Source organism: Athene noctua, chromosome 2 (assembly GCF_965140245.1).
Source record: "Athene noctua chromosome 2, bAthNoc1.hap1.1, whole genome shotgun sequence".
Classification (NCBI taxonomy): Eukaryota; Metazoa; Chordata; class Aves; order Strigiformes; family Strigidae; genus Athene; species Athene noctua.
The window spans coordinates 106,669,029-106,684,192 of record NC_134038.1 but is presented as its reverse complement, the minus strand read 5'-3'; the positions used below and the strand labels follow the sequence as shown (position 1 = coordinate 106,684,192).

The following is a 15,164-nucleotide window of genomic DNA, read 5'->3' as shown; positions in this document are numbered from 1 at the left end:
CTCTCTGAGCTCAGCTTTAACCCCCACACACGCACACACTTTGACACAACTCTAGCCATTCTCAGACTTTTTGCAGCACTCACTCACCTCAACTCCAAAACCGGGGAAGCGTGTTTTTCACTCTGCAGGAGTTCAGTTTTTCTGTCAGTTTAGCACTTGAACTAGCCCACTGAAGTGTCTGATGAGCACCAAGGTCAAGCACAGGAGAAAGGAGGAGAACCCGGCAATGTGGAAAGAGACAGCGAAGGAAATGTTCTACTCCCTAGCCTTTTTCTCAAGGCTGGAGTGGGGAGAAAATCAAGCACTCCTTCTCTGAAAAGCAGACTTTTAAGATGGACTGAACTACAACAGCTTTTAGTTGTACTATTATTTTAGAAGTCTATGAAGTTTTGAGGCAAATGAGTCAAGGAGACTTATTTGATTACATCGCATTAACTTAAAAAATTGATCCATACCACAAACATCCATATAATACCCAAGACAAAATTTAAGTATGTCATTCACTTCCCAAACCTCTGTATCCAAGTGTTTAATCTCTTAATGAAGTCGGAGCTCTCTGACTGTATCTTGTTTACAAGTCAATGACTTCTCTTTTTCATGTTTTCCTCTCTACTCCCTATTTTACAGGCACGTTAATAGAAAAATTCACACACAAATTCATCCGGTCAAGTGATATAGATCCAGAACAGCAGATAATTTAAATGCATTTTGCAAATGTAACTGCCAGTCCACACCAATTCTACTTAAGCACATGAATAATTTTTTTTTTTTTTTTTTAATCACAACCCTAAGGTTAGAGATAAGCCACTAGAAGAACACCGGTTCCACTCTTCCCCTCGGCCTCCCAAGATTTCCAAACGTTGCAAGCCTTCCAGATGCTTCATATATACACATGGTCTAACAACTCCTGTCTAACTATGCCTGTACGTTCAGTATTTTGAGATGCCATCTGACCAACCTCCACGCCTTTCTGACTAGCTCTTCTACCATAAGGAAAACCGCTCAAACAGATTAGGGCTGTACCGCTGTCATCCGGATGGTACAGGAAACAAACTGTTGCCACAGTTTATACTATTTTGGTTTTTCTATTCCATTTAGTTTGGTGAAAAAAGTGGCAGTGGTTAGAACACTTGCTAACCGCCTGAATATACCAAAGGAAATGCAGCTACATGTAGTATGTATTTTTAGGGACGGGTAGAGGCTTAAGGGGAGAAAGTTCTGGGAGAAAACAACTCAACTTTGTCAGCTTGGTGTTTTACTGGATCATGTTCCTGAAGAATTTTTATGCAAAAATAAACTAAAATACTGTAAATCTAATTAAGTTTGTCAAATGTCTGGTTTCATCTCCTCACATTCACATCCCACAAAATTAGCCTTATGTATCTGTGATCTATACCACAAAAAGAAGCCACCGCCATTAGGAGGAACTGCCTTTTACAAAAACCCATTTTTTGACCTGTGTTCACCTAACATCTGAAAACCAAAAAAAAAAAAAATTAAGAACGGGTACTGACTGCAATCAGCGCCCAAAACAACGCGCAGATCCAAGCAGCTCTCGGTGCGAGCCGTGATTCAAGCACCATACTTGGTACTGCCGCTGCAACACGCTTCAGAAAGAGGAAGTGTTAAGGGCTGCCGAGCCGAAGGAAGAACGAGTTACGGCTTCCCTGGCAGAGCCTCCTCACCCGAGAGACAAAAGCGCTCCGCTGGCCACCACCGCTTGCTGAGAGACACCCATCCCGCGGCCGAGGAGGCCGCCCCGGCCGGACCCTCCGTGGCGATGCCCGAGCTCCACCTGGGGCCGGGCTCTGCTGCCCGGCGGCTCCAGGGGCGAGGCCTAGCAGGAGGGAAGCTCCGAGCCCCGCGCCAGCAGGCAGCGATCACCGGCCGAACCCCAAACACGGCGGCTGGGCCGGGGCACGCGGCTGGACACGCACCTGGGGCGAGCGGGTACGACCGCGCTCTTCCCCCCTCCCACCGCTCCCTCTGGTGAGCTCCACCCGGGCTGGGCTTTGAAACCGAGCTTAACGGCTGGACTTGATAATCTTAAAAGGTCTCTTCCGACCTAAACGGTCCCACGGTTTCTACGCCCGCTTCGAACTGCCGGCGGCTCCCGCTGCCCCTCGCCAGCCGGAGGCCGCCCCACCGCCCGCCCGGCAGCGCTTCCTCCTTTCGGCCGGCGGCGACGGAGACAAAGAGAAACACGCTCTCAGCCGCCCCGGGCGCCGGACTTTCGCCCTCTCCCGAGGCGCGCTCCTCCACCGGGACAGGTAGCCCCGGCACCACCCGCTGCGGGGAGGCGACGTGTGTGTGTGTGTGTCTGTGTCCGGCGGCGGGGACCCTCCGGCTCTTCACCGGCGGCAGCCCCGCACAAAGCGCTGGCGCGACCCTCGCCCCTCACCGGAGCCCCGGTCCCTCTCGCCGTCTTCCTCCTCCTCCTCCTCCTCCTGGCGCTGTCCATCCCGCTCCGCCGGCGCCCGCTCCTCGCCCTGCGCCTCCACCGGCACCACGGTGAAGCTGGTCGGCATGGCGCGGCCGGACCCGGGGCCGCCGGCACCTCCTCCGCGGGCAGCGCGGGCCCGGAGCTGCCGCCTCCCTCCCTCCCTCACGTGAGAGCCATTTCCTCACGCGGCGGGGGGTGGCGGCGGCACCGAGCCACCGCCCCCCTGCCCGACAGACCGACGGGCGGGGCGGCCCCGAAGGGAGAGGCCGGGGCCCGGGGGGCGGCCCCCCCCCGGGCCAGGAGGAGGAGGAGAAAGGGAAGGGGGGGTGCCGTGACTGCCTCTAGTTTACATACACGCAACTTCCCAAGAAGAAGAGGAGGAAGAGGAAGAGGAGAAGAAAGAGAAAGAGATTAGCTCTGATTTACATACACGCAACTTCCCAGCTGGGAACCGAGGCGGGTCGGCGGGAGGTTTTGCCCTCCCGCGGAGGGGGAGAGGCGCGCCGCGGCGCGGCTGCCGCGGGTCGAGCGCCGAGTGCCGCCGGGTGAACGGCCCGAGCCGGGCGTCTGCGTCTGTGTGTCTGGATGCGTGAGGGCCGCCCTGCGCGGTTTTGTTGGGTTTCAGCTGTGGCTGTTGGGCACACACACAAAAAATGCTGCTTCTCTTTCTCAAACCTTGCCTTGCAGATAGCCCTGCAGCACTAGGAGCGCCAGGCTGCTGCCAGGCTGCTGCTCCTCAGACCCCGGCAGGCAGAAACGGGCTTCCAAAGGAAACGGGAGCCAGACTGTGAGAGCCCTGATCCTCCAGGTCTCTGAAGGGCTGGCACCTTCCAGAAGGCACAAGCAGGAGCTTCGTGGGTCACCTTTTGGACAAGTGGAGGAGAAGGGCCACTGTGTGCCTTGGCACTACCAGGAGATGAAGATGGTGCCCAGAAATCTCTCCTACGTAGTAGCCATGGATTGCAGGGGACAACTGAAAGCCCCATGATTCAGGGCAGAGGCAGCAGGTAAACTCTGACCTGAGGTGAGGCAGATTCAATCACTGAGTGGATGGGCAGTGTATCAGGTTCAGTATTAATGAGGTAGCAGTAGTGATGAGCTGTAGTTCTTGGTTACCTAAAACTTCCTTCCCCGAGGAGGCTGCGGGACCTCCATTCCAGTGGAGTAGAGAAGTAGTGGTCTCGTGCGATCCTGCCTTTCCAGCAAAGTCATAGAATGGAGAACTCTATTCGTGTCAGACTGTATCTGTGCCTTTAGGAAGGGGACTCTGGTGGGTTTCTGGGTCCCATACCTCAGTAGGATGGATGATGTCTACCTAACACGTGTCTGTCCCACAGCATAATGCCTTCAAAGAAGGGGGTAGGGAAAGTGATTCTGACCATCAAAGATGGCAGTGAATTGTCAGATGTGAAGGTGACAGGGCAGCAAGAAAAGGAAAGGGAGAGAGGCATGGTAACAGTTTGATACCTGGTATGGGCTTCCAGTTCCACCCTCATTCAAACCATGGTGTAACTACAGTAACAAGAACAGTGGCTGCATGAAAAAGGAGTTTCTGTGTTGGGTATGTGTCTCTTCACCCTTCCCCTGCCTTTTTCCAAGCTTAAGCAAGTGTCTGGAATGGTGTCTTTGCTAGTGATAGCAGATTTCCAATACGTTAATGATGTTACCTGCAGAGACAACAATGTTGTGGGGCACTTTTAACGTTAAAGCTCATTTTGTCATGGTACAGACTATTACCAAAATTAACTGTACTAAGGAATTAGATACATGGATAAATTAGAATAGTAAACATAATTTAAAACATACAAAAAAACCCCAATTCCCTCTTCAAAGCAAGGACTGAACAGCATGAGATGTGGAAGGTATGGGATCACATATGAGCATTGAGAAGAAAATTTGAAATAGCTGATCATTTTTTAAGTGCCATCCACCTGGTGCCTTGAGAAGTCTATTGAGAGTAACATATATGATAAAGATTAAAAACTGCATGCACAAAAGGTTGACTGGGGAGAAATTAGGACTGCAGCCTTCAATTTTACTTCAGCGTGATACAAATTTTTTGTCTAAAATATCTCAAAGCCAAAGAGAAGCTTTGGACCAAACAACTTCTGAATGAACAGTGGCAGCACTTCCAGCTCTTTTCTCTTCCCTCTGTCATAACCATGGAGAGCCATCCGATGAAAAATAGGTGCAGTTATGTGCAGCAAGAATGGTAAATTCACACGCGGTTGTGGCTTGTCCCCCATTACAGGGACACCCTGTAATCTGAGACCTGTGATTTGTGAGCCTCTGTTGTGGTTTGAGCTCAGAGGGCAACTGAGCACCACGCAGACACTCATTCCCCCATTCCCCCTCAGCTCTGGGAAGGAGAAAAGCAAAAGACTCAGGAACCTGCGATCAGGACAAGGAGGGATGGCTTCATCCTTTAAAGCATAGGCAAAAAACAGACTCATTAGGGGAAGAAAAAAAGAACATAAATTTAATACAGACACTAACAACAACAACACTTAACAGACAGAATGGGACAGTGAGAAGCATTAACTCGTCTTGAAAACACCTTCCCCCACCTCTCCCTTCCTCCCAGGCTGTTTTGCTCCCGATGTCTCTACCTCCTCCCCCGCAGAGGCGCAGGGGGCAGGGGATGGGGGGTGCGGTCAGTCCCACTGCTGCTTCCTCCTGTAGAGGGAACATCTGGCATCCCTCCCCTTTTCCACCACAGTCACCCTCGCACAGGAGACAGCTCTCCACAAACCAACTCCGACATGAGTCATGCCCACGAGTGTGTGGGTCACTCTGCGTGTTGCAAATCCTCCCGGCACCGCACTACGACAGCGGGGCCTTCTTCCCACAGAGCCCTGGCCTTCTTGGGGCTCAGTCACCTTGATCAGCGTGGGCCCCCCACAGGCTGCAGATCAGTATCAGTATCTGCTCCACCAGTGACCTCCATGGGTGGCAGGGGAGGGTGGCCCTGGGATACAGGGCTCTCTGCTCCAGCACACCTCCCCCCTTCTCTTCTTTCCTCCACTGACCTCAGTGTTTGCACAGACGTTTTCCTTGCAACTTCCCTCACAATTCCCCCAACTCCTCACAGGTTCCCCTTCTTAAATATGTTACCGCAGAGGCAATGGAAGTTGGCCTGTCCTTGGTGCAAAGGCAGGTCTGACTTGGAGCTGGACCTGGGGGAGCTTCGAGAAGCTTCTCACAGGGGGCCACTGCTGTAGCCCCCTCCCCTGTGACACCCTGCTACCAAAAACCTGCTCAAACCAAGACAGTCTCTTAAAAGTTTTTGCAGAATGAGGACCTGGAACTGGTAAAAGTAACTTCTTTAGTTGATTTATTGTTATTTCCCTTCAAATAGCATGAGATACAAGTAATATTGTGATACATGCCAGGTTTAAAAACAGGAATATTCCTTATAGGAATAGGAAAAAAAGAGCAAAATTAGAATAAGATCAAGACATTATATAGATCTGTGTCTAAAAAGTGCAATGCTGGAATAATAACAATACGTGAGTGTTTTGCTAAAAAAAAAAAAAAAAGCAAAAGCTTTCAGTTTGTGACATTGAAAACACAGCTCTGGAGCATCATCATCTCTCTGTTTGGTAAGAGAGGAATGCAACAGGTACACCACCAATTCAATCACATGTATCCAGATGGACCTTAAGAAGGCATTCGTCTTGTTAACTAAAATGGACTTGGGGGGTGAATATTCTACTGAGGGCTCACCCCCCCCACCTGCCCAACAAACCCAGAACACATAAAGATACGTGGAAGTATAATTAAGCTAGTTTACATACTGAGAACAGAAAAAGGATTAAATAAATGCTAACAATGTTATGATTTAAAACATCTACCTAAGGAAATTAATGATGTCACTAAGAGACCAATACCTTAAAAACTTGTATTGTCTTTGATGATATTAAGGTACTAGAAATAAATTGCTAAAACTAAAAAAGATACAGTTATTGTCACAGGAAAAAAAAAAAAAAAAAAAGTAAAATCAGAAAAAGCAAAGAAGGAAAGAAAAATGCTTAATACATCCGGATCATAGTCTATGATAGACTGACAATAAAAATCTTACTAAAACTACATATTTTCAAGTCATAAGGACTAATGCAGTTTATGTACATGAAACTGAAAATACACTAGCCAGTGAGTTCTCAGACTCAGGAATGTTACATTTTTAGAAATCTTGAATAATTAGGAAAATTAAAAAAAAGTGAATGATTGCCCCTATCAATACCTAAAAAGAGGAAGAAGAATGACTCACAAAAGTCAATCTAACTGGCTTAATGATGATTTTCTCTGAGGAGAGCTGATCATGATATATAAATTTGGGGGGACAAAATACCGTGTCTGAACAGTTAAAGTTGCTCTAGTGTTACAGCCCACATGAAAAGAGCCAAAGCATTTCACTTGGTACCAGCTGAAATTTGATTGGAAATTTCTATGGAATTAACTCCATATAAATTTCATCTATTTCAAAACTTCCTGACAGATCTCAAGGTTTAGCAGAGGCAGAATGATAAGAAACATAAGATTGGGAGCAAGGAAGATTAGGATATGCTCTGACACTTTTTTCATCAGCCATTTAGATTTTCTAGTAAAGTCTGTGGGTGACAATGATTGCAATAATCAGTAATGGAGGGAAATGTTTGTAATATGAATCAAACAGAAAAAGGCGTTATAATGCAGCCATGAATACATCTGAGGATCAGGATGGCAGGAAGTGAACATTTATCTTGGGAAGTAATTACTCAAAAAAGGATACAGTGTAGCCCAAATTGAGTGTGACACCTTCCCAGTCTAGCCTTTGCCAGACCTTCCTGACTCTTCAAATATTTCTGTCGCATATTGTGGCCAAAATGCAAGCCAACTACACAGTGCTTTTTATTTCCTAGGTACAAACAAATGTTTCCCAGAGTCCCATGCACCATGACAAGTGGTACTGTTCTAAGACTTAGTTTGCTGACTACTTGTCCTTCCTCAATGAGAGGACAAGGGCATCACAACCTGCCATCACCTGATTCCTTACAGTCTGTTATCACTGTCATCTAGAACACAGTTCAGGTTAGCACATCACGATGGACTCTAATTTTGTGAGAGCCAGAGAGTTTCCATTGCCCAAGTGCTCATGCCTAGGGCATTTCTGCAGAGATGTTGCAGTAGCTTTTCGTATCTATGGTGATCATTAAGACACACCTGAAGCAAAGTCTGAGACTATGTGTTTATCTTGCATTCAGAGCACACGGAAATGGAAGCCCATGAAAACCTGATGAAATTAGTCATTGCCAACACAGTCAACGCAAGTAGTGAAACTGGCCCTTTTTAGGCAGGCTGAACAAGACCACTATGGAGTAATCACACTGTTTTGCGGGTATGGAATACCCAGCAGCAGCTCCAGAAATCCTGTATGACCTCTCCAGTATGAAAGAAGTTGGCTACAGTTTTCCAGGGTAGAAGAGCACAGACTAGTATGAAGATGGAATGCTACTGAAATGTGGCATCTGCCAGCATGGTTGATTCCTCATTCTTTCTAAATTACAAAATCATTGATAGAGAACATTCTGGAGGATCCTTTCTTAGAGTGATTTAGGAAACTGTATCCACAACAGTCTGAAACATGTCAGGATAGCATCACAAAAAAGTGGGTATATATAATTATTGAACAGTATTTGCAAAACTAGTGGCAAGTATTTTTACTTATAAAAGTCTCAGAGCACAACTGGATTCAACAACTATTCCTCCATTCAGAAAGTATATGAATCTTAGCTGACCAGAGGCTGGGGAAATTAGGGGTGTCACATATGTTTACAATGCCAGCATGCTTACTGGGTAGTGATATGTGAGAGCATGTGCTGATATCAACACAGGTTTCTAACAAGAACAAGATTTGCTTTGTAATCATTTAATAAGTCTCTTTGAATTAAATGCGCATATATATCTTGGTTCTACTTGAGTTGTTAGCAGAACAGTGCTGTTGGCTCATGGGCAGGCTTTGCATGACATAATTTTATCTTTCAGTAAACTCCTGTGGTTTCTTTAATAAGAGAAAAACTCAAAGAGTTTTTTAGCTTGATAAGGCTAAAGCCTTCCATGGCTGAGCTTTGTAGAAACCCTCAGACTGAATTGGGCCGCTTTATACTGTTGCTGAATTGTCCAGCAGGATTGTTGAAAAGGACACACTAGGCAAATTTCTTTTGAGATTTCAGATTAATTTGTTCCAGCCGGCAGAGCTGAAATTCTTCTATTTGGAGAGTGATCTTATGCTAGCTTAGTATCCTCATTTATGAAGAAACCTAGCAAAGGCAGCTATTGCTTCCATCCTTCATCCTTAGTGATATCTAAAAGATGCTGTCAGGACCCTCAGTGCACTAATAGGCCTTAATTGCACTGACCAGCCTCCCCTGAGACACCTTTACCTGCACACTCTGCCCCCAGGCCAAAGGGCTCCATTTAAGTTCAGGCCTGGATCTTCTGTCCCTGTCTGATCTATGCCATAGGTGTACTTGCCTCCAGTTGCGTCACATCTGTGCTTCACCATGAGCTTTGCTGATCCAGAGCCTGGCCTACTTGCCTCACTTTGGTACTGTGGAACCAGTCCCTGGCTGGTGAAGCTCCTGCCCTGTTAGCCTTGTTACCACACTTGGCTTCTCTCCTAAAGGAAGTAGATAGTCCCGACAGTTCCTTGGTGCTTGTCTGGAGGAGGCCCTGAGTAACTTGATCTACCTTTGAAGTTTGCCCTTAGGGTAATAGGCTACACTAAATAACCTCCAGAGGTCCTTCACAAACTACTTCTTTCTGATTCCATACAAACGTAACCACTAGCCAACACTTAACTAGGCACAATTGGCTTTTTTACAGAAAAATGGAAGGGAACTAGAAAGCTTGGTATATTATCTGTTGCCTTCAGCCTTTACAACTGCTCTCTGCCTTCTACTTTTGCCTCTCCTTCTCTCTACTGTGTGGTGCGAGGACATCATGAGACCTAGCTCCTGTGGTTTGCCATGCCATATAGGAAACACTAAAGGAATCGCATCTTTTCCAGTAATAAACTAGATTGAGAGCCATCTCCCACTATGAAAAAGGCCAAGCCTGTGTTATGGTCCATATAACAGCACTGCTGTCTTAGAGCTCTAATTTCTGTTCATCCTTGTTGCATTGTTCAATATCACTTGGAGAATTAACTTTCCCATCCTTTCTTTAAAAATATATCACAGAACAAACACAGAGTCTCATACTATTGTTTGTACTTCTGTTTATTCTCTAGGTAGCTTTTCTTCTTAAGAGAAGCTAATGTATGCAATGCATTTTGAAATTTCTAATCTCTTTGATACAACTCTGTGAATTTGTTAACAATTGTTGACTCATGCTCAGCTTGCATGGCTCAGTGGGTTGGGACATTGATGCCACCTTGGACAGTTAAGGTCCTACAGCCATTAATGTGCAAAGGTATAATTTGTTGGGTTTGTTTGGTTTCGCTTAATTTCAGAAATGAAAGGTATAAAGCTGTGCATTTGTGTCTTTTAGCTTGTTTGACATGACACTGACATGTTTGCAAGCAGTTGCAGAAAGTGTTTTTGAGACAATGCCAAAATTCCTAATGGAAACCTGGTTTTCTTTGGCCTCTGCATTAAACATTGATCCATCCACATAGGGCTTGTTCTTTCAGAAGACATAGCTCAATTCGTTACAGCACTACGGTGATTTTGTTCCTTGTCCATTTGATTTAATGTTTCGTGTATACCTTGAGCTGAGAGACTGTAGTGTGGAAAAGATGTCAAAACTGCAGAGATGCACCCTTAGAATATGCATAGTAGATTTTTCTGACTGCACAGTGTGTGCCAGCTGGAACTAGTTTTGTTAGTTAGAGAAGTGGTGAAACAAACTACTCTTACTGACTAAAAAAACTGCAGTGCAAGCCTCTGCAGGATGAAGGTAGGAACACCAACATGTTTGCTTAGTGCACTAGCATACCTTCCACATGCACCTGTTCCTCTTTGACACTGCTAAACCACTTCACTGGGGGAAGGAAAATTCACTCAACATGGAAGTATTTAAAGCAGTTGTATCTCATGAACTCATCCTCTGCCAAAGTGAATAGCTCTCCGCCCTCTCAATGGCATCTACCTGCAGACACAGCGATACCGACTTGCAACATTAGCGTTGCACGTTAATCATTGCCGAGGTTGAAATGAATTGTGAAACAAGTTTCATAACACCTAGTAAGTAAGGAGAACATAGAAGCACATCAAAAAAATGTAAAGAGTTCGTTAAAGAGCAATACCTTATCAAAGGCATTGATGAATGGCAAGTAAAAACAGTAAGATAATACAATAAAAGTTAATATTACCTTTGCTTTAATACTACTTTGCTCTGTGTTTTATTATTCTGCTGATGTAGAGTACTTGGCAGAAGAAAAACCCTATATAATCCAATTGCACTGCTTTTCTTCTGAAGGGAAATTATGCTCAACTCAGTGCTGGGAGTCCCTTCTGCCCAATGAGAACCCCTCACCACTGAGCAGCAGCACCACCAGGTTCCCTGATATGCACACCCTCGGAAGAGCAAGTTCTCTGCTAGACAGTACTATGGTTTAAGTAGAAAGGGTAGGGAGTAACTCCTTGCATAATCATTAAGGGTATTATTTTAAGCTATGGGAATAGCACAAGCAAGAAATGTTTGATATCCACCTGGAGGAGTACCCTAAATAAGAGGTTATTATGCTAAAAGTAGGCACTTCTGTTTCTGATTAACTTTTGACTGTGTCATGGTTTGAGCTCAGAGGGCACCCAAGCACCACACAGCCACTCACTGCCTCCTTCCCCCCAGTGCTGAGAAGGAGAAAATAAAGCAAAAGGCTCAATATTTGAGCTCAGAGAGCAACTGAGTACCATGCAGCCGCTCACTCCCCCATTCTCCCTCAGCACTGGGAAGGAGAAAAGCAAAAGACCCAGGAACTTGAGGTAAGGACACAGAAGGATGATCCATCCATTACGATGACAGACTCATTAGGGGAAGAAAAAAAACCATAAATTTAATACAGACACTAACAACAACAACACTTAACAGACAGAATGGGACAGTGAGAAGCATTAACTCGTCTTGAAAACACCTTCCCCCACCTCTCCCTTCCTCCCAGGCTGTTTTGCTCCCGATGTCTCTACCTCCTCCCCCGCAGAGGCGCAGGGGGCAGGGGATGGGGGGTGCGGTCAGTCCCACTGCTGCTTCCTCCTGTAGAGGGAACATCTGGCATCCCTCCCCTTTTCCACCACAGTCACCCTCGCACAGGAGACAGCTCTCCACAAACCAACTCCGACATGAGTCATGCCCACGAGTGTGTGGGTCACTCTGCGTGTTGCAAATCCTCCCGGCACCGCACTACGACAGCGGGGCCTTCTTCCCACAGAGCCCTGGCCTTCTTGGGGCTCAGTCACCTTGATCAGCGTGGGCCCCCCACAGGCTGCAGATCACTACTACCTAAAAAACCCTACCACCTACTCAAACCAGAACAGACTGTTACGCATCATATTCTTCAGTATGTCTGCTGGATGAGGCCCCTCAGAGGACAGGGGCAAAATTAGGTGTTTGTCTGCAATTTGCAATTGTGTGAATTGCAGGGCATCTATGCAAACAGGTTGATTCTTCATGTGTGAAGGTGCTCAAATACCAGCCTTAAGGAAATTTTGTAAATTGAAAATCAGATATGGATTGAATCAAGCAAGGCACTTAGTGTTAGCAGGGAAGAATGTCTTTTCTATTGCTATCTTGGACACAGGCACCTGAATTCCTCCCTTGTGTTGTACTACGGCCACATTCCTTGGCATTTAATGTAGTTTGTTTATAATTGGTTCTTTAAAAGATTGGACTACTTGTCAGAATCGGCTGGTGGAAATTTTCCTTCAACCTCCATAAATTATGGCAACTGACTTTTTTTTTAAAAAAATATCAATGATTCATCTTAGTTGAACATTACTTTTTCTTGTAACTTGTCCATCACTATCAACTGAGAATATTTCACCTATATAGAAACTCCACATGTGTGGTTAGGAGTGATACTGTAAATCTCTCCATTTTACTTCTGTAGATGATAATGAGTAGAGAATTAAAAAAAAAAAATTGCCTCCGAAATGCTGAAATTAATAGCCCCCAGATGTAAGTTACAGTTTATCTATCTTCCTTTTATTTTACTATGCCTTTCTGCTAACACCTGTGAAACTCAAGTTGAAAACACACACAAACATAACTGTAAATATATGGCTCTGTTTGCTTATAAGGAAATTCTCCTAGGTTGACCTTTTTGTATTCCAACCAGAGACAGAGTTCCCTAGTGTTTTTCCTCTGGTGCTATCTTTCTTTCTGTACAAAACAAAGATGGAAACAGAAGTTCTATGAACTGTAGTAACAAACTGCTCAATTATTTCTCAATAAAGCGAGCAAATATCTTTTATGTATCTGGAAAGCTAGCCAGTTTAATGAAATTGCAAACTGATAGAAAACTGCTAATCTAAATTAGGCTTTTCTATAACCTATTGCAATGGCTACAATTACAGTTTCAAGCTTGACTATTGCCTAAAATTATAATATGTCTTGTCATGCTGAAATATCCCTTTGTATAATCCCTTTGTATAATTGTGTTCAACTAAATAAATGTAAAAATTCATATCTGTATTAGAATTACTGTTTTTTAAAAACCATAATTTTCACAATAGCTGAGAATATGTAGTCTCTGTGGATCATTTTTCTTAATTGTGACTCAGTGTCCCCATATTGTTGTATACTATCATCCAGTGGAGTACAGTTGGACAGGGGTTATCAGAATAACCTGAGGAGTGAAACATGATTAAACAGCACCTTTCCAACCAAGAACCAAATGGAATTTTTCACCCAGGTTTGAAGCAGGGAGGCAACTAGTGCTGAAATGACATTTTTGGTGACCAAAGAGCATGGATAAAAAGAGCCAGGTTCGAGGAGATTTTTTTTTTTTTTCCCCCAAATTTAGCTGTAATTCAGTGACACATACAGCCGCACTGGATTCCAGGAAAACAGGCTAGGTCATGCCTGCTATATGGACTTTGATCACACTTATCTAGTGACTGTATGCTGCAAGCTAACTGGCTAAAGAGGTGCTAGCTGATTTTAGAAAAGCTGTCTACATCTCTAAAACAAGCTGTTCTCACAGCTTTTCTTTAAAGATAAGCTCTCAGCATCAGCCAGTTTAGCCTTACAGGAATAAATGCCCGTGCTGTAATGCAAAGGCAAGTCCTGATTTGAGTTGCACCATTACTTAGGACATTACACCTTCAACTGTTTTCTAGAAGTTCAGGAAACTATATGAAAGGGCTGGGGCCTGAGCAAAACCTTGTAACTCTTCATGAAATATCACCTGGTTTGCAGCCAAGAAGATGGCCTCCACCAAGTAAACACTTAATTTTGAACTTTCAAGATTTTCACCTTTTAAAAGTTTTGAACTTTTCCAGCAGAAACAGGAGGGTATCGCTTTCCGTAGCTAGGCAGCTCACATGCCAGTGGTTTTCTGAAGTCAGACTGTGTAAGCCATGGATAGGGACTGTCTGGTCCCTCAGCATATACAACCAGGAGAGTTCCAGGTCATTATTTCTCAACCAAGAATTAGAATGCACATGTTTTTATCACCTTTTTTTCTTTTTTTTTTTTTTTTTTTCTTAAATGTAGCTAAACAGAAAGCAACTATTATTTTGGCTGGTAATCTCCTGCACAGGGGGGGTTAGAGTGCCCTACACCTTCTCCACTGTTCTTAAGAGTGTGCTACAATGAAACTAACAAATTATTTTTGTGTCTTTACTTGTTGGTGATATCTTAAAATTAATTGGCAGCGAAGGAAAAATGTATATGTTTCTGTAGCTTCTTGGTTTTAGTCTGAAAGTCTTAGTAAATGTGGATTCCCAGAAGAGCTTTTCAGAACTGACACTCATGGAAAAGATAGCTAATACTACCATACTGATACATCCAAGTTGCCAAGGTTAGATTAAATCATTGATTTCATCAGGGACATATTGGGGGTACCTTATTAAATGTTTCAACAGAATAAATCAATGAATGTTAACAGAAGGAGTAGGACTATAGAGAAAGGTTGAAGAAAAAAAAAAGGATAAAATTAATATACTTTTTGTTAAAATATCATTTAGTTTTAAGGAATATGGAACTGGAAATAAATCAAAGCCAATATAACTGAAATTGGCTGAATAAACAAAACCATGAATGAATAACATTTGAATGAACAGAATTATGAGATAGTCATATATGCTGTTCACCAACTTAACTCCTAGAAACAGGATTCAATTAAGGCCAGTGTGTAAAATGGACAATGCTAGCAAAGGACTTATGCAGTAACGAGAAAGTAGTCTGCTAGCAACAAAAGAAAGCCCAAGCGACACTCAGTACAGAAAATTAAGTGTTCAGTATTTGTGTACTTCATCTTTCACTTGAAATGAAAGGGTCTGCTAATGCCTAGGAACATTAAACACCCATGGTAACTTTGGCCAGAATTAGGAAAAAAACAAGCTATAGAATACTTGGATCAACTGAATGTTTTGGAATCCATGGCACCTAATGAAATTATCCTTATCATATTAAATAACCATATAAAACAATCCTAAAGCTACTAGTGGGCACCCATACTTTTTAAATCTGTTAGGACTGGGACCATACAATCATCACCTGGACAACCTTACTTTGTCTC

At 44.3% G+C, this 15,164-nt stretch overlaps 1 protein-coding gene across 4 annotated transcripts in view; it reads right to left on the bottom strand.

Moving 5' to 3' along the window:
- Nucleotides 1-2,740, bottom strand: part of LOC141957794 (solute carrier family 12 member 7-like) — a 66,016-nt gene extending 63,276 nt beyond the window's left edge. For 2 of the 4 annotated variants that reach the window (XM_074899822.1, XM_074899823.1), the window contains exon 1: nt 2,402-2,740. In XM_074899822.1, the coding sequence (XP_074755923.1) occupies nt 2,402-2,528 (127 nt within the window). In that variant the 5' untranslated portion in view covers nt 2,529-2,740. The remainder of the gene's footprint in view (nt 1-2,401) is intronic. The other 2 variants (XM_074899827.1, XM_074899828.1) reach the window with 1 other exon arrangement.
- Between the last annotated feature and the right edge of the window lie 12,424 nt (nt 2,741-15,164).